The 19,056-nt window shown below is 35.4% G+C and overlaps 1 protein-coding gene across 3 annotated transcripts in view; it reads right to left on the bottom strand.

Annotated features, from left to right (window-relative positions):
• Positions 1 to 1,630: 1,630 nt before the first annotated feature.
• LOC125649545 (OTU domain-containing protein 7B-like) overlaps positions 1,631 to 19,056 on the bottom strand; it is a 32,010-nt gene continuing 14,584 nt past the window's right edge. For all 3 annotated transcript variants that reach the window (XM_048877155.2, XM_048877154.2, XM_056167113.1), the window contains exons 5-12: positions 15,718 to 16,311; positions 14,845 to 15,069; positions 11,249 to 11,347; positions 10,814 to 10,941; positions 8,123 to 8,262; positions 6,499 to 6,647; positions 5,931 to 6,056; positions 1,631 to 5,102 (exon numbers count right to left, since the gene is read on the bottom strand). In XM_048877155.2, coding sequence (XP_048733112.2) covers positions 3,772 to 5,102; positions 5,931 to 6,056; positions 6,499 to 6,647; positions 8,123 to 8,262; positions 10,814 to 10,941; positions 11,249 to 11,347; positions 14,845 to 15,069; positions 15,718 to 16,311 — 2,792 coding nt within the window. In that variant the 3' untranslated portion in view covers positions 1,631 to 3,771. The remainder of the gene's footprint in view (positions 5,103 to 5,930; positions 6,057 to 6,498; positions 6,648 to 8,122; positions 8,263 to 10,813; positions 10,942 to 11,248; positions 11,348 to 14,844; positions 15,070 to 15,717; positions 16,312 to 19,056) is intronic.

Below are 19,056 nucleotides of genomic sequence, written 5' to 3'. Positions count from 1 at the left end.
ATGTTGCATCAAAAAGTTACAAAATATGTAATTAAAATGCCCATTCATCATTTGGATTCTGTGGTGAATCCAAACATTTCTGGGGGGTGAGGGTGGGGGTGTCCAGGGTAATGCTACAGAATATTAGCAAAATAAAATGCGAATATTGCAGTGTTTGGGGGCATATTTTTATAAAAACATGGATCTCATTTTTGATACCTAATTCAAATTACTACAGAATATTCAGAGAGGGGTTGGGGTGCAGCTACAGATTCCATTGAAAAGTTGTAAGTGTAAACAGTATAATGTACATGTGGCATTTATTGTATTATATGTAACTAGACACCTGCTGATAAATGACATTTTTCTCTGCTTATCCAATATAAATAAAATTAGACCCTTTGATCCTCTCCCCGAAGATTGTTACAAAATGCAAAGCTTTGCCTAGTGATCTCAGAGGAGTGGATCAAAGGATCCAATTTTAATTAGGTTGTTTTCTTGTCAGACTCAATACTGCTTCATTAAAGGATGTTTGCCATTGTGCATGAAAGTTCTAAAGGGAATTTAGCAAAGAGTATTTCCATTATTTAATATAAATATATGACAAAGTTGGAAGATGAAAGTGGTGGTCTTGTTAATTAGCGTAGAGACTCTGAATTTGACCTTTCTGTAATAGTTGATCTACATATATTCTTCTTATTTGCATGATAAGTTCTAATAATTTACTATATTATAAAGTAAGGTTGTCTCATTTAACATACAAAAGGAAAAAAAAATTATTACATCATGTCACTAATTATCACTAATTTGTACTTCAGCTAGTTGTCATTAAATTTTAAACACCAATCAAATTAAGAAAGCATGGGTGTCCATGTTGAAATTATGGAGAGCTGCTTAATCAAGTGCAAACCATGGGTGGAATTATACATGAAGTCTGCTTAGAAAAATAATTACCTAGCAATACTGAACCCTTCTACACAATAAAAAAAACTTTACCAGTACTTATCATTAATACTTCACTCCTGGTGGTACAAATTCATGTCATTTCATTTATAATGAAAAAAAGAGAGAAGAAATTGCAATTTGATGGCTCTATAAAAGAGAAAATTGTTTTATATAAAACAACATGCCATTAAATAAGTCTTCTAAAAATAATGTATGTGGTGCAATAGATTTGTAGTCGTTTTTTTTTTTTTTTTTTTTTTTTTTTTTATAGATGATGCAAGATTAATACATGTATAAGACGCTTGCAAGTTACTGTTCAAACCTCACAAAAATGTACATCTTTAAAGTGTACAATAGTTATTGACCTTAGTTCCCATCCTCAAACCCTTTCATTGTAAGCTTCATTAAATTCAATAATACTGGTCAGTTTCCTGTGTTTACAAAAGACCAAGCTAAGCGTGCTAACAGCCACATAGCATCATTGTTTAATGCCGGCCAGAGAAAAGCAAAAACAAATATGGAAGGAACATCTAGTATCTCAATAAAGGTCTGTGGGCATTATAAATGATGAGTGAAATGGTTTTATTGTAGTATAACTAATTATCTGCATGTTAGTAAATCTAAGAGGAACAACTCTTACAACATCCTAAACAGCAGGATGAATAAACATAGTGGTCTCCCTTGAATTACAAGACAAAATCTGGAGTTTTATCAAAAGTTTTATAGCTCTAAATATTGGAGGTCATATCCAGCAGTGAAATCTTAACATCTTAGACACTGCATCAGACAAAGAATATGTAATATACAGTAAATTGTGTCCTAGATATTAACAACAGGAAGCTAGATATACATGGTAGTTCTACACAACCAGTAATTCTCAGCAAACACTCGCGTAATCTTGCTATAACAAACACACTCATGCCTAACAGTCTACACGATACAATAGTGAGAGTACACTCTACACAGAGACACAGCCCTAGTACAGCTGCATAGAAACTAGAAGTAAAGCCTTATCAATCAATTTTGTTTAAAGCTGTGATCTATCAATCACTACAATAAGTACCTTTACCAGCAATTTGCATTTTAGTAAAAATACTGAAAAAACAGTATGATTGATCCTTAACTCATGTACAAGCAGCTGTGAAAGAATGGAGTACATTCATTTAATGCCTGTGAAAATATTCCCCATTTAAACAATAGTTTAATATCAGATCATATTACTTTATCCCAAACAATCACAAAGACAGGTGCTTAATCACACAAACCCTAACCCACCCCCCTCCTTGTCATATAGACTCTAAGGATGAGTCAACTTATTTTTGATAAATCATTTCTTCAATTATCCCAAGAAAAATCTGAAAAATAACATGAACCATCCTATAAAATTATACTGTAACAGTATTCTAGTTGAAAATAGATGTAAACATACAGTGTACCTTACAAAAATAAATAATTAAGAACGTACATTTATCTAACCTACCTCATGCGCTTAATCAACACGTAACTACAAGTAAGTAAATCTACTACCCCACGGGCTTCTAACAGTCAATTCATCTGTCTTTACCTGAGAATTCTCATATCCTTTCAAACCTACACTACGTTAATACATCTAGAATTTCTTACGGAATGCTGTCAGCTTGTAAGAGTTATCTGGGAAAATAATCATCAGACAGGAACTAAGAGAACACCAATCTGGTTAATTTATTACTCTGGACATTATTCAGAACTATAGAGAAAAAAAAAATTGGAAAAAAAGCTAAGATTTGTCAAAATTTGGATAAATCATATAGCTCAACTGATGTACAAAAATCCCAAACAAGCCCAAAATATTTTTCGATGCATGTGTGTTGCATAGCCCATATCCACGAACTGCTACAAAGCACAGCAAAACTAGGGACAACAGCCTCTTCTCCACAGAGAGGTTTGACAACAGTCATCTCCCTTTGTAAATGCTTCTCAGAATGTGTAGTGGCCACAGCTTCATACAAGCAGTAAGATCACAAGAAAAACACAAGACAGTTATAAACAAATACAACACCCAGAGAGATATTTGTTTGTTTTACAGCCTGTCACAAACATACTCAAAAGGAAATTTTGCTTACAAGATAAAATGATGCTTAACATTCCAATTACAGTGTACCCAACAATACTAGTACACGAACTGGGCATTTCACCGTGTACAATGTAAGTAGTACTGTGCATAACCTTGTTATCTGTACTGAAGTGTATGTACACATGAAAGGTCGTTAGAGATCCACACCCCCACCCTTCCATATCTTTAATCTAAACTTGTTGTTGCTCTTAATTTAAAGATCCTCATTTAGGATTAAGAAAAATTGATATCCATCTTGATGGAATGTTTTCAAAAACAATTTACTCCACATAAAAAAAAACTATAAATAACAAAGGCTACCAACATTGTAATTTTTTGCTTGCTCATTTCCAAGTCTACACTCTGTGTGTCCTTTTTGGTAAGTTATTGACGAAAGCTACCCTATACATAACTATTTCAATGATTTCACTCCTCTAAATCTACACTGTGTACAACAGAAAAATCTGAAATCAGATTGCTTAAGAGATAAATTATAAAACTCCAACACTTATTTACATAAATAATACAAAATAAATACATCAAAAGACTACACAAAAAAAGTACGAGCAAAATTATTCAAATAATAATTCCGTGGAAACAGTCGCTTACAGGAAATAAAAATATCGCATGAAAATCACGACAATACAGTGACTTATGGGAAATAAATTATCACATGAAATTCACAAAGCACTGAACACCAGCTGGAGTATAAAACACGTACGAGTTGGAAGTTGGGTGAGCACAATGACAGAGTATCAGACTCGCGTGAGTTGTTGTTGTTGTTGTCTTTGTTTCATTCTCTTGTAACACGCGGAACAGTAATCATTTTGTTCCGGACTTCCATAGAAATCGCAGCCTGAAGTTCTACAGGCCTTACCCGTTTTGGGCTGATCAAGTTGTTGAACAAACTCCGAGACGGGTCGTCTGTTGGATTGTGGAGATGCTGGAGTAACAGATACTGGGATCTCAATCAGTCTATGTGAGTAATCCACGTTGTCGTAATCTGGTGACGGCGTGCGCACTCTGATTGGATTAGAGATTGGACGCATCTCTCTGGAATCTGCGCTGGGAATCAATGTTGTCCCAACGCTATAGGACTGTGGCCTTGGCTTAACTTGAGGCTGGGCTCTCTCGGGCTGGGCTCTCTCAGGCTGGGCTCTCTCGGCCTGGAGATTGACTGTTTGTGGGGTGATGTGGACGGGATTGGTTGAGGTAACTGTTTTATTGTTTTGTGGTAATCCGTCTTCCTCGTCTGTTGGTATATAAAACTTTGATTTCCCGTAGCTCTCCACGGTACCTAGTTTCGTTTTCTGAGGATGTTTTAATTTTTCCTGCATGACTGCCTCTTGCTTGTGGTCACTGAAACACTTGGAACACATGTAATAAGTTTCTGGATTTCCATACATCTTGCAGCCTACAGTGATGCATTCATTGTTCCGCTCCATCTCCATGGATCGTCGGCGGATCTCCTCTCCTCTGGCCTGCATCTTCTGTCTGTCCTGCTGGAACCGATGTCTGGCGTCCAACATGTAATTCTTTATCATCTCCCCATGCATTTCTGTCTGCTGGGTGGAAACTTTAGCACAGAGAACCAGTGACTGCTCCTGTTCAGCCATTGCTGCTATCGTCATGGGAACACGCGTACTCTGGGTTAGCCCACTACCCACCGAACTTTTTTTATTCAGCTTCTGCTCCGGTCCCATGTTCTTTAAGGCTTTCCCAACACTGCCAAAGTTCTTCTTGATCTTCTTATTGATACTTTTTCCCAGACTCCCGAACTGTTTGGTGACGCTGTTGACTTGCTGTTGTGAGCCCTGCTTGTCTCTTTTCTTCGTATTATCGTCTGATTCATACGAGCCCCCGCTCTTTCTGTCACAATCACTGTCGTAATCTAGATGGGTCGCAGGAAGACGTTCTATTTGGAGATAGGAACTGAGTAGGTTAATTTTGTCCTCATCACTGTAGGCAGTTTTCATTTGAGATCCAGAAGTATTGCTGTTTGTTTCCCAGTTAAAGGAAGGCCCGGGGTCAACACAGAAATGCACAGGCAGTAACTTCAGGGCGGGATCAACCAATGGGATTGCAGCTATAAAGATGAAACAAGACGAGTCTGTGAAACACTGATGCCCTCGAACTACAATATTCTTGATAATAATTTTCAAAGTAGGTCAGAGATCAATTACTAGGTCAGCAAATTTGGTACCAATGGAGAGTTCTTCTCACAAGAAATACACATGCTAAATATGAAAGCAGTGTTTTAGGATTCAAAAGATATTACTTTTCACATAAGAATTTTTTGAAAATAGGTCAAAGATCATTGTAAAGGTCACCAGGTCAAAGATTTTGGTACAAATGGAAAGGTCTTTCGACAAGAAATAAACAAACTAAATATGAAAGGTCTACCTCTTATGGTGTAAAAGATATGACCAAGATTAAAGTTTTTTGCCACGGACAGACAGACCAAAAACTAGCTGACCTTGAATCTTAGATTCCGGGAGCATAAAAACAGTTCTTGGAACAATGCACTTCATCAGGAAATGGGGCACTGTAAGGTATATCATCTTTATAGAAAGGTATAAAAGAAATTTATACAGTGTATATCTATTTTTCATCACAATGATGAATTGACCTTGAAATGACCTTTAAGTTCATACTTACAAGTCAAACTAATTTTATCTGTACTTCATACAGTGAATACTACCTTTCAAATTAGTGAAAAAGAAAGATGTCTTGCTACGGGGGATCAAATTGGCCCTATCACACATACTGATAGTCCTTTACATAAGTTTCACAATTTGAGCTTTTTTTGTTGTTGTTAATTTCATTAAAAATTAGAAAATGTTTATTTACTGATTTTGTTCTTGTTATGAAGAAATGAATTTTGTTTGAAAAACTTTTTGAACATAGAACTCACTGGGAAGACAGTCTTTGTCCTCCGTCTCCATGGGAACTAAAGCTGAGAAATGTGCCGCATCATATGTCAACAGGAGGGGGGATTTGTAGCACGTCTTAGGGTCACACTCCAAGGGCAGATAAATACCTAGGAAACAGAGAGACCTTACAAAGGTGTAATTCATCACAAGACAATGTCTAGTGGTCACAGATAAATACCTGACTTTAAACATCAACCACATATTGAAGTTGTAGAACTTGTGTCTAACCAAATCATAATGTATGAAAACAAAAGAAGTAAACTGCCATAAAAAAAACATGCAACTTCTATGGAGACACATGTATATCTAATATGAAATGAGCATATATGAATTTAGCAAAATCGCTATTCATTGTCAATTTATGAGAACGTAAATTACAAAGGCTACACTTCAAAGAGCTTTACAAACCTACATACATTTGTAGTATGTGAATGAAAGGGACACTTTCCATTACACAATGAAGACTTCTCTTAAATTGACATGAATGTGAATTTCTCAATACATGTAGAAATATATCTGCAGTGTCTAGCATTAACCTATTATATGTACCTCCAAATGGTATAGGGGCCAAGGCCTCGCCCATCGAATCCTTCAGTATGATATCAGCAACAACAATAATGACTCGTTGTAAGATGTGGGACAAAACAAACACATGGAACTCCTCCAGACTCTCGTAAACCACAGGGGAATTTTCATCCCTATAAAAGAGAAATGTCAGAACATCATAGGGAAATTCTCATCTCTAGAAAAGGGAAATTCCAAAACATCACAGGGGAATTTTCATCCCTAAAAAAGAGGAATCTCAAAACATTACAGGGAAATTCTCATCTCTAGAAAAGGAAAATTCCAAAACATCACAGGGAAATTTCCATCTCTAGAAAAGAGAAATCCCAAAACATTACAATGTAAATGAATCTCTCATCTCTGGTGAAATATCAAACTATTATAGGGGAATTCTAAACAGAATAAATGTATCCAAATATAATGAGGGAATTAAATATCATGAGGGAATTCTTATGGAAATATCATGAGGGAATTCTCATGGAAATATTACAGGATTACTCCAAAGTAAACATACTCCAAAGCCTACACATGCCGAAGCCTACACACACTGAGGCCTACACACACTGAAGTATCACCTCGAACACAAAATAAATTAAATGCAACCTGTTCTCAAGTAATCAGGGCTTGAAATTAGCAAGAAATACTCACAAAATGCGAGTATATTTAAAAAAATAGCAAGTAAAAATAGTGGACACTCGAAAATCTTAGCGAGTGGTGATTTACAAACCATGAGCGTATCGTATCCGTTTTATACGGTGATGTGCTATTCGCTATTCAGAATCATACAAATGCTTACATAAATGACCGATTTCAACAACCGTTTCTATACAGATTTTTCTTTTATGATTTTTTAAGAAACTCAGAGTCAAAGATATGCTTTAGAGGTTGGACATCGCATCATGATGAAAAATATAGGCATGTACCACGAGCCCTGTTCACTTATTGGGGTGAAATATTTCAATTATTAAATTGAATTCCAAGTACATGAGGTTTTTGTTATTCATTTATCTAAAAAAAAATCGGAGTCTATGTTTTACCAAGTCTTCCGGTAGTCATTTTTATCAGAATGTCCTATCTACATTAATTTATTGTCATATTGAGGTCAGGTTGTAGGGATGGGGTTGTAGTGATGACACGAGTGCACTGCTCACTGCGTAGATGATTATCAAAAAAGTTCATGGGACTCGTGATCGTGCTGCTTATAAACCATGAGTCCAGGATTGGCTTTGAAAAAATCACTAGTGACAGCCCTGATATGGCATGAAATTGGATCTAGACAGGTCTGCAGTATAAACAAGTTGAGGATTAGAGGTGCGATGGTCAAGAGACCTAAACATTGCACCATATGACTTACATAAATTAGTGGCTTGTCCAAACGATGACTGTTGACCCACTAGGCTCAGTAATGATGGGGAAAATCATTGATTTAAAAAAAAACATAAAAAAAAGAGCACTGCTTCATCATTTTCATTTTAGCTTGTAGGTTTTCATTTTAGCCTGTGGATTTTTACCCAAAGGCTAAAATTAGCCTGTGGTATAAAAAGTTAATTTTGACCCCTGGTAATTGATGAGTGTCGATATCTCAGTACAACACAGTATTGTCACCTACTCGCTGGAGTTGGTGATTGGACTGTCACAACAGCTGCTGTTCCGTCGTACTCCCGGTAATATACGAGGCTGAGTGGAGGCTAATTTCAGAACACTGTTCCATTCTGTCTGCCACTCCTCCTCCGAGAATATCAGACTAGCCTACAAGAAAATAACAAGTATTTAAATCTGCCTTGATAAATACTGGAAAAATTTCATACTGCAAGTTTATTAGCAGTGAAATTGAATAATTACATTTTCAACTGCAGTAATTTGGTAATAATCTCATTTGTTTGGGTTTAATGGTCCTCATAATCACTGTGAACAGCTTAAACTCATCAGGAAGCCGAGTACACTAATGTTCTTTCCAGTCCCATTTTTATAATGACTGAATTCAACATACCCAAACAGCAAAAATCTGTTTTTATCATAAAAGCTTGGTGATCACAAAATTGTATCTTAATGGTGTTGTCATCTTAAATCATGCCAATCTGAACAAGATTTTATTAAAGGAACAGTTGAGAAAAAACAATTGCAAAAAATCTAATTGTGCTGTTATTATTTTTGTCCAATTTTCGTGCAAATCTAAAATCCTCAGATACATGTTCTTCATTCAACAATTATAATGCACTTGGTCTCATAAGTGTGTTGCATGATACAATTGGTTAAGCTACAGGTAATGTATTTCTAAAGTAAGTATCTTAAACATCTCAAAAGATGAGATCTGTATAAGATGCGGATTAATCAAATTTTGATAGAGAAGATAACTTTGAGAAATAAACTACTAGAGCATCCTAAAATAGAGGTTTTGGATAATTGATTTCAAATGTTCAAAATTCATAGTCCCAAATCTAAAATCCAAAATCTGTTGTCCCAGATTCATAGCTCAAAAATTATTGCTTGCAATTTATATTTTAAAAAATATCTACATGTGTAGTTCTAAACTTATAATCTCCTTCTATATATATGTAGTCCCAAATTCATAGCTCCAAATCTAAAGTCCCCAACTTACAATCCCAAATCTAAAGTCCCAAACTTACAATCCCAAATTTATAATCCCAAACTTACAATCCCAAATTTATAGTCCAAAATCCATTGCTCCCATTATACAATCCCAAATTTATATTCCCAAGTCTATTGTTCTCAATTTACAATCCCAAATTCACAGATAAATACAAGACATCTGGATAAGCAGTGGTTTAATATAAAGTGTGAGAATTACATACACAATGCACAAACAGCCAGAACTGAGGTTTCTTAGCTGATACAGAAAACAGCAGAAATTTAGTGAATTAGAGTTCTGATAACTATGGGATACAGGAAGTTCTGTCTATAGTCTCTGAGTGATCTCCCCCTGCCTTACCTCCGGCGTTCTACGTCCTTCGGAACAAACAAGAAGCTACGAGTTATATACATGATGGTCTATATATGAAATATACAAAAATATGACAAAGAAAATAATATTTACGATACATACAAAGTGCACCTACTACAGGCGAAGTGCAGACTGTCCTTGAGTACTGTAAAACTGGATAATTTAATTCAGTCGATCTTAGTTACAGTGACGAGACTTTATCATACATATAACACATAGAATATCTTAAAAGAGTGAAGAAAATGTAGTCTACTCTGACAAAGTGTAAACTATCAGCAAGTTCACAAGCTACATGTATATATACAACATACACAGAATACACACGCCTTCAATACAGCACTTATATCCTGTACAGTGTATGTTCAAAAGGTAACTCCACTGTGTTCACCATGAGATCTGTGTATCTCAATCTCACTGTGTTCATCAGGAGATCTGTGTATCTCAATCTCACTGTGTTCATCAGGAGATCTGTGTATCTCAATCTCACTGTGTTCATCACAAGATCTGTGTATCTCAATCTCACTGTGTTATCATGAGATCTGTGTATCTCAATCACACTGTGTTCACCACGAGATCTGTGTATCTCAATCTCACTGTGTTCATCAGGAGATCTGTGTATCTCAATCTCACTGTGTTCACCATGAGATCTGTGTATCTCAATCTCACTGTGTTATCATGAGATCTGTGTATCTCAATCTCACTGTGTTCACCATGAGATCTGTGTATCTCAATCACACTGTGTTCATCATGAGATCTGTGTATCTCAATCTCACTGTGTTCATCATAAGATCTGTGTATCTCAATCACACTGTGTTCATCATGAGATCTGTGTATCTCAATCTCACTGTGTTCACCATGAGATCTGTGTATCTCAATCTCACTGTGTTCATCAGGAGATCTGTGTATCTCAATCTCACTGTGTTCACCATGAGATCTGTGTATCTCAATCTCACTGTGTTATCATGAGATCTGTGTATCTCAATCTCACTGTGTTATCATGAGATCTGTGTATCTCAATCTCACTGTGTTCACCATGAGATCTATGTATCTCAATCTCACTGTGTTATCATGAGATCTGTGTATCTCAATCTCACTGTGTTCATCATGAGATCTGTGTATCTCAATCTCACTGTGTTCATCAGGAGATCTGTGTATCTCAATCTCACTGTGTTATCATGAGATCTGTGTATCTCAATCTCACTGTGTTCATCATAAGATCTGTGTATCTCAATCTCACTGTGTTCATCATGAGATATGTGTATCTCAATCTCACTACGTACATTAGGAGATAAGCATCTATATGTCTTACTAAGTGAACATAAACTACACAGCTCATACCTCTCTGTTTTGGGCAGTCTGCTGCCAGCGCCACCTCCGGTACAGGGCGTGTCGGTACGACTTCCCCGTCAGAGTCTCATGGAGTTCTCTCCTCAACATCAACTGACGATCATGGATACCCCACATTGCTGTTAAACACATTTATAGATTAAACATTGTATGTGCATTGTTAAACATATTTATAGATTAAACATTGTATGTGCATTGTTAAACATATTTATAGATTAAACATTGTATGTGCATTGTTTAACATATTTATAGATTAAACATTGTATGTGCATTGTTAAACATATTTATAGATTAAACATTGTATGTGCATTGTTTAGGAGTTGTTAAACATATTTATAGATTAAACATTGTATGTGCATTGTTTAGGAGTTAATTTGATCTGAAGAACTACTGAATTAATATGATATTCTCACAATTCTGACATACCAAGAGAAGCGGCATGTAGAAGACAGTTCCCGTCCCCCGTGGTTGCCATTGGCAACAGTCGCTGACAGATTCCCATCTCAGCCCACCAATTAAGGCGACCTAGAAAATGCAAGAAAATAACATGTCAGACACAATTTCCTATCCCTGTTCTATATTCCATTTTAATTTTTGGAAACAGGACTTAAGTTAGCTAAGGTTAATGAATTGTAACATTGTACACAGATTATGATACAGTACCCGCAACGTTATTCTTGACATGATAAACGATAGAACACGATACATGCATGATAGGATAGGATACACACATGATACGATAGGATACACAGTAAACCTGATAAACGCAAAACCTGATAAACGATCTTCACGATAGACCTGATAAACGCAAAACACGATAAACGATCTTCACGATAAATGGAAAACCTGATAGAAATGTTGTAAATTTAGAAACTATTTAGACAGAACGAAATTTTGATACCTACAATATAATTACATTATGTTGATAATAGTATTAAAGGATTTCAATATCCATTATATACCTAAAACGTATAATTTCTTTAATCCACCGTCGTACGTTTTTTTTTAAATTCTATTTATTCATTTTTTTTTACGCCATCACAGCTAAAATCAGAAAACTAAACTATATACGGCATTTAACTCATTATTTGATATCTATATCAATTTTCTCAGCCAATGATTCTAAAACTTATATTGTCGCCTAATGTTTAATCTATAAAATATACAGGGAATTAACTAAATGTAATATAATGTAGTGACATTCTTCAATATCTCTCTTATTCTAATATCTATTATCTTGAATATGAAATAAAACCAAGTAATATTTTGTGTGTATTGAGGAGGGGGGTTATTTTGCATTAAGCTCTAAGTTCACAGCTCATTCAACAACTACATTTATTTTCATAACGACCGCTTTCAAAAAATTCACTGCACTACACCATATGCTCATATGTTAGATATTTCTACACAGTGAGTGATAATTGATAGTCATAAGAATTGGAACATATTTATTTGAATTGATATTTTGTTAACAAAAAATAAATAAACTAGTATATAAAAAAAACATAAACAAAACCCTGCTTGTTTTAAATTCGCAATTTTGAAATGCTTAAATAATTTTGTGTTTAGTACGTAAAAAATTCAAATAATCATCAAAACCAGCATAAATTTCCAGTATTTACACGTACAACTATTTGTACATGTGTACTAGTGAAAATAAAAACAACGATGACAGCTGAATCGTGCTCAGTTGAGCAGAATTTTGGGAGATACAACACCCTTGCCTCTTTTAAAACTTAATCTTCTAAATGTGTGAAACACAATGTCCCTGAGAATGTTTGTTGTCAAAACATGGGTGATACACAAAATCAGATATAAGGATGCGCACAAGTTCAGTAGTTGGTACATAAGTAGAATACAGGTGAAAAAATCAGAAATAAAAGAATCGTTATTAAAGTATATGTAATAAACAATGTAATTTACTGACTTTTCCTTTCAAATTGGAACTTTCTATTTCTCTGTTAGTGTTAATTGCAAATAATAGTTTCTAGACAAGCAAATGCTTATGAACTTCAGATGAAGGAGCTTTCAGATTTACTGTCCTCGGTTTGCTGCTCGGCTGTCTTTCCTCGATTCCTAAAAATAGCTTCTTTAACAAAACGAATAAAGCTTTCAGAAAGTATCGTACTTTTTCATTAGATTTAATGTAAGATCCCGATAGTTTCCGAAGCTACACGATAAATGATTTTCACGATAAACGGAAAACCTGATACACGCAAAATACGATACACGATAGACCTGATAAACGCAAAATACGATAGAAAACGGAAAACCTGATACACGATAGGATAGGATACACGCACGATACAATATGATACACGCACGATACAATACACACACGATAGAGCACAATAGGAATGTCAAGAATAACGTTGCGGGTACTGTACTGTGTTTTGAAGAATTACTAAAATGGCTGAGCACTACCTTAATGGGGTGGTACTGCTGTACACAATGACTGTAATTCTGTGTTACTGTTGTGTACAGTGACTACTTCTGTATTACTGTTGTATATAGTGACTGTAATTCTGTGTTTCTGTTGTGTATAGTGACTGTAATTTTGTGTTACTGTTGTGTTCAGTGACTAATTCTGTGTTACTGTTGTATATAGTGACTGTAATTCTGTGTTACTGTTGTATATAGTGATTGTAATTCTGTGTTACTGTTGTGTGCAGTGACTGTAATTCTCTGTTACTGTTGAATATAGTGACTGTAATTCTGTGTCACTGTTGTATATAGTGACTGTAACTCTGTGTTGTATATAGTGACTGTAATTCTGTGTTACTGTTGTGTATAGTGACTGTAATTCTGTGTTACTGTTGTATATAGTGATTGTAATTCTGTGTTTCTGTTGTATATAGTGACTGTAATTCTGTGTTATTGTTGTATATAGTGACTGTAATTCTGTGTCACTGTTGTATATAGTGATTGTAATTCTGTGTTACTGTTGTGTATAGTGACTGTAATTCTGTGTTACTGTTGTGTATAGTGACTGTAATTCTGTGTTACTGTTGTATATAGTGATTGTAATTCTGTGTTACTGTTGTATATAGTGACTGTAATTCTGTGTTACTGTTGTGTGCAGTGACTGTAATTCTGTGTTACTGTTGTATATAGTGACTGTAATTTTGTGTCACTGTTGTATATAGTGACTGTAATTCTGTGCTAGTGTTGTATATAGTGACTGTAATTCTGTGTTGTATATAGTGACTGTAATTCTGTGTTACTGTTGTGTATAGTGACTGTAATTCTGTGTTACTGTTGTGTATAGTGACTGTAATTCTGTGTTACTGTTGTGTGCAGCGACTGTAATTCTGTGTTACTGTTGTGTGCAGTGACTGTAATTCTGTGCTAATGTTGTATATAGTGACTGTAATTCTGTGTTACTGTTGTATATAGTGACTGTAATTCTGTGTCACTGTTGTATATAGTGACTGTAATTATGTGCTAGTGTTGTATATAGTGAGTGTAATTCTGTGTTACTGTTGTGTATAGTGAGTGTAATTCTGTGTTATTGTTGTGTATAGTGAGTGTAATTCTGTGCTAGTGTTGTATATAGTGACTGTAATTCTGTGTTACTGTTGTGTATAGTGACTGTAATTCTGTGCTAATGTTGTATATAGTGACTGTAATTCTGTGTCACTGTTGTATATAGTGACTGTAATTCTGTGCTAGTGTTGTATATAGTGACTGTAATTCTGTGTTACTGTTGTGTATAGCGAGTGTAATTCTGTGTTACTGTTGTGTATAGTGAGTGTAATTCTGTGTTACTGTTGTATATAGTGACTGTAATTCTGTGTCACTGTTGTATATAGTGACTGTAATTCTGTGCTAGTGTTGTATATAGTGACTGTAATTCTGTGCTAGTGTTGTATATAGTGACTGTAATTCTGTGTTGTATATAGTGACAGTAATTCTGTGTTGTGTATAGTAACTGTAATTTTGTGTCACTGTTGTGCACAGTGACTGTAATTCTGTGTCACTGTTGTGCATAGTGACTGTAATTCTGTAGCTGTATTGTATACCAGCTTGTTCCAGGGACACCAAGGTTGAAGTTTCTATTAAGTCTTTCTCTAGAAAGGCTCGGTAGTCTGCTGAGAAGACCGTCAGGTCCGGCAGGATAAAGGTCTGCACAAACATGTGGTCATGGCTGTCCTCTGTGATGTCATCCATCAGTCCCTGCCTGGCCATGTTCACCAGAGACTCATTCTCCACAATCTTAGAGAATCCTCGCTTCAGAGGTCGGGGAGCTGCAAAAAATCAATATCTTCATCAGCATAAACAAAATTATGATTACTCATAAATACTACATGCACTACAACATGAAAAGCTATTGAACAGTTCACTTTGAGATATTGGATTTTACTAATCCATTACAGAAAATTCTACTAGTCCATATGATCAATATGAGTCAATATCTAATACATAATAAAATCAGATGTGGGGGAATTCTCTCTCTTTTGTTTTGCAGTAATTTCTGTCCTTTTCTTTCTTGGATGCCTCCATCTCAGATTTTTGGTTTTTGAAAAGGGCTTTCAACTGACAACATCTTATATAAACAGACAAATGTCAATTGTTGTGACTTTCAATCAATTACTTTCAACAGAATCTTTGAATATAATTGTTTTTTAATGTTTTAATCAATAAACATACTCATGACTTCAATTGTAATCACCTAGACTCTGAACCAAAAATGATATCGATTTCTGGAAGTTTACTAAGAATAATGAGCTGACATATAACGATATTCACAAGTCTTGGACTTACAGGCATAAGCTAATTTCAATCCCTGATGGGTTCTAAACATTAAAACAATATAAATTGTGTTTTCGATGGGCCTCCACAATACCTAATGTTTCCACATTTACATTAAATCATCTGATTAGATCCCGACTTACAAGCTGTTGGAGAAGGTGTCATTGTCTTTGTGTCAATTGGTGGTGACTTTTTGGTTGGATTTGTAACTGTTGGAGCAGTCTGGCCACTCACAGGTGTGGATCTAACTGTTTGTAGGGTGGTTGGCTGTGAAGGTGCAACTGGCTTCTTGTTTGTAGAAATTGTGTTAGACTTGGCTGTGCTGGTAGTCTTGACTGGTTCTCTGTTGCTGCCTGATATGACGGAGGGCCTCGTATCTTCGGGACTGTATGTCTTTACACCTACTAGTGCCGGAGTACCTGAATTAGTACCACTCTGGGGCTGAGTGGTGGACGTACTACAATTTTGTATGTAAGTATTTGACTTGGTACAGCCCAGCTGTGATGAGCCCACGGTGGGTTTATTATTAACTAGTTGCTGAGGACCAGAAGACCTTGGATGGTGTCCCATTAAGTTGGGCCCTGGGGGGTTAGCACTAATGGGAGGAGGACCAGTAAGCCTCGAGTGAGCCAGAGATTTGGAAGCCACTTCAGGAGGAGCAGAAAGGCGAGGGTTCAACATTGAGTGGTGCTGAACTGTATGTTGTGACGAATTCACAGGAATAACCACACTGTGACCTGAAATGTAAGTCACAAATATATTCACAGGATGATGATCCAGTGAGATTTTAAAAGCAAATACATCATTTTCTTCTAAAACTCTACCATAGAAAATAAAATGATACATTAAACAAATAAAAAAAAAACAAGCTAATTCACAGAATTTATGTCCCCTGCTTCAAGTATTCGATTTAATAGTGCTTTTTAAAGGAGGAAACATATTATGAAGACCCTTCATTTGAAAAATCTGTGCTGTAACAGAAAAACAGAATATTAGAGAAATTATCCTGGAACAATCATTTATCTTCTGTAAGCTTATCCTGGGACAATTATTTATGTGTAAACTTATCCTGAGACAATTATTTATCTTATGTAAGCTCATCCTGGACAATTATTTATCTTCTGTAAGCTTATCCTGAGACAATTATTTATCTTATGTAATCTTATCCTGGGACAATTATTTATCTTATGTAAGCTTATCCTGGGACAATTATTCATCTTATGTGAGCTTATCCTGGGACAATTATTTCTCTTATGTAAGCTCATCCTGGACAATTATTTATCTTATGTAAGCTTATCCCGAGACAATTATTTCTCTTATGTAAGCTTATCCTGAGACAATTATTTATCTTATGTAAGCTTATCCTGGGACAATTATTTATCTTATGTAAGCTCATCCTGGACAATTATTTATCTTATGTAAGCTTATCCTGGGACAATTATTTATCTTAATATGTAAGCTTATCCTGGGACAATTATTCATCTTATGTGAGCTTATCCTAGGACAATTATTTATCTTATGTAAGCTTATCCTGGGACAATTATTCATCTTATGTGAGCTTATCCTAGGACAATTATTCATCTTATGTAAGCTCATCCTGGACAATTATTCATCTTATGTAAGCTTATCCTGGGACAATTATTTATCTTATGTAAGCTCATCCTGGACAATTATTTATCTTACGTGAGCTTATCCTGAGACAATTATTTATCTTATGTAAGCTTATCCTGGGACAATTATTTATCTTATGTAAGCTCATCCTGGACAATTATTTATCTTACGTGAGCTTATCCTGAGACAATTATTTATCTTATGTAAGCTTATCCTGAGACAATTATTTATCTTATGTAAGCTCATCCTGGACAATTATTTATCTTATGTAAGCTTATCCTGAGACAATTATTTATCTTACGTGAGCTTATCCTGGGACAATTATTTATCTTATGTGAGCGTATCTTGGGACAATTTGTCATCTTATGTGAACTGGTGGCCTTGACATTTGCATATTAAAACTGATGGAGGTACTCCTTTTATGATAGCTAGAGACTCTTCCTATATATTTTTTTCCAAATCTTAATCAGTATCATCTGCAAATACATCCTTCACACTGAGCACTTCCTTAACACTGAGTACTTCCTTAACACTGAGTACTTCCTTAGCACTGAGTACTTCCTTAGCACTGAGTATTTCCTAACACTGAGTACTTCCTTAGCACTGAGTATTTCCTTAACACTGAGTACTTCCTTAACACTGAGTACTTCCTTAACACTGAGTATTTCCTTAACACTGAGTACTTCCTTAACACTGAGTATTTCCAAACACTGAGTATTTCCTTAACACTGAGTATTAACACTGAGTATTTCCTAACACTGAGTACTTCCTTAACACTGAGTATTTCCTTAACACTGAGTACTTCCTTAACACTGAGTATTTCCTTAACACTGAGTACTTCCTTAACACTGAGTTCTTCCTTAACACTGAGTATTTCCTTAACACTGAGTATAAACACTGAGTATTTCCTAACACTGAGTACTTCCTAACACTGAGTACTTCCTTAGCACTGAATACTTCCTTAACACTGAGTACTTCCTTAACACTGAGTACTTCCTTAACACTGAGTATTTCCTAACACTGAGCACTAATCCTTAACACTGAGTACTTCCTTAACACTGAGTACTTCCTAACACTGAGTACTTCCTTAACACTGAGTATTTCCTTAACACTGAGTACTTCCTTACAACTGAGTATTTTCTAACACAGAGTACTTCCTTAACACAGAGTACTTCCTTAACACTGAGTACTTCCTTAACACTGAGCACTTCCTTAACACTGAGTACTTCCTAACACTGAGTATTTCCTAACACTGAGTATTTCCTAACAATGAGTACTTCCTTAACAATGAGTACTTCCTTAACACTGAGTACTTCCTAACACTGAATACTTCCTTAACACTGAGTACTTCCTTAACACTGAGCCAGTGACTTTGTTCAGCTTTAAGCCTAAACTCAATAAGAGGCAACTCTTCATCTTTCCATTGCTAAGGCTCAGGTCATCTAGAATTAACGTCTAACAATATGTGACCCAGTCAAGTGACCTTGACTTTCTGACCTGAAATGCAATCATTGTCAACCTTAAGTCGTTTAAAAAAAAATTCCATGTACAATTCTGTCACAAAAGTTTGGTTGGTGACTTTGACCTAAATTAATGGGGACAATTTTTAGTCATAGAGACTACTCCACTTAAGTTTCTTTGCTAAACTTCATACAGTATTTGAAATATCATCTGAAAATCAACAGACAGACAAATTCAAAATAACCTCCTCGGGATTCATTAAAGCTGGGGACAAAAATAAATTTTAAAAATGAGCAATGTTTTGGAATGCGTAGGAGTACAAGTTCACACTGATGTAACTGTATCACACAGACACACACTCCTATAAAGGCTCAATCTCATTACTTTAAAACATTGCTGTGATGTCAGTC

Source organism: Ostrea edulis, chromosome 5 (genome assembly GCF_947568905.1).
Source record: "Ostrea edulis chromosome 5, xbOstEdul1.1, whole genome shotgun sequence".
NCBI classification, from domain to species: Eukaryota; Metazoa; Mollusca; class Bivalvia; order Ostreida; family Ostreidae; genus Ostrea; species Ostrea edulis.
The sequence above is the reverse complement of the archived record's forward strand: the minus strand, read 5'-3'. Positions and strand labels throughout refer to the sequence as shown.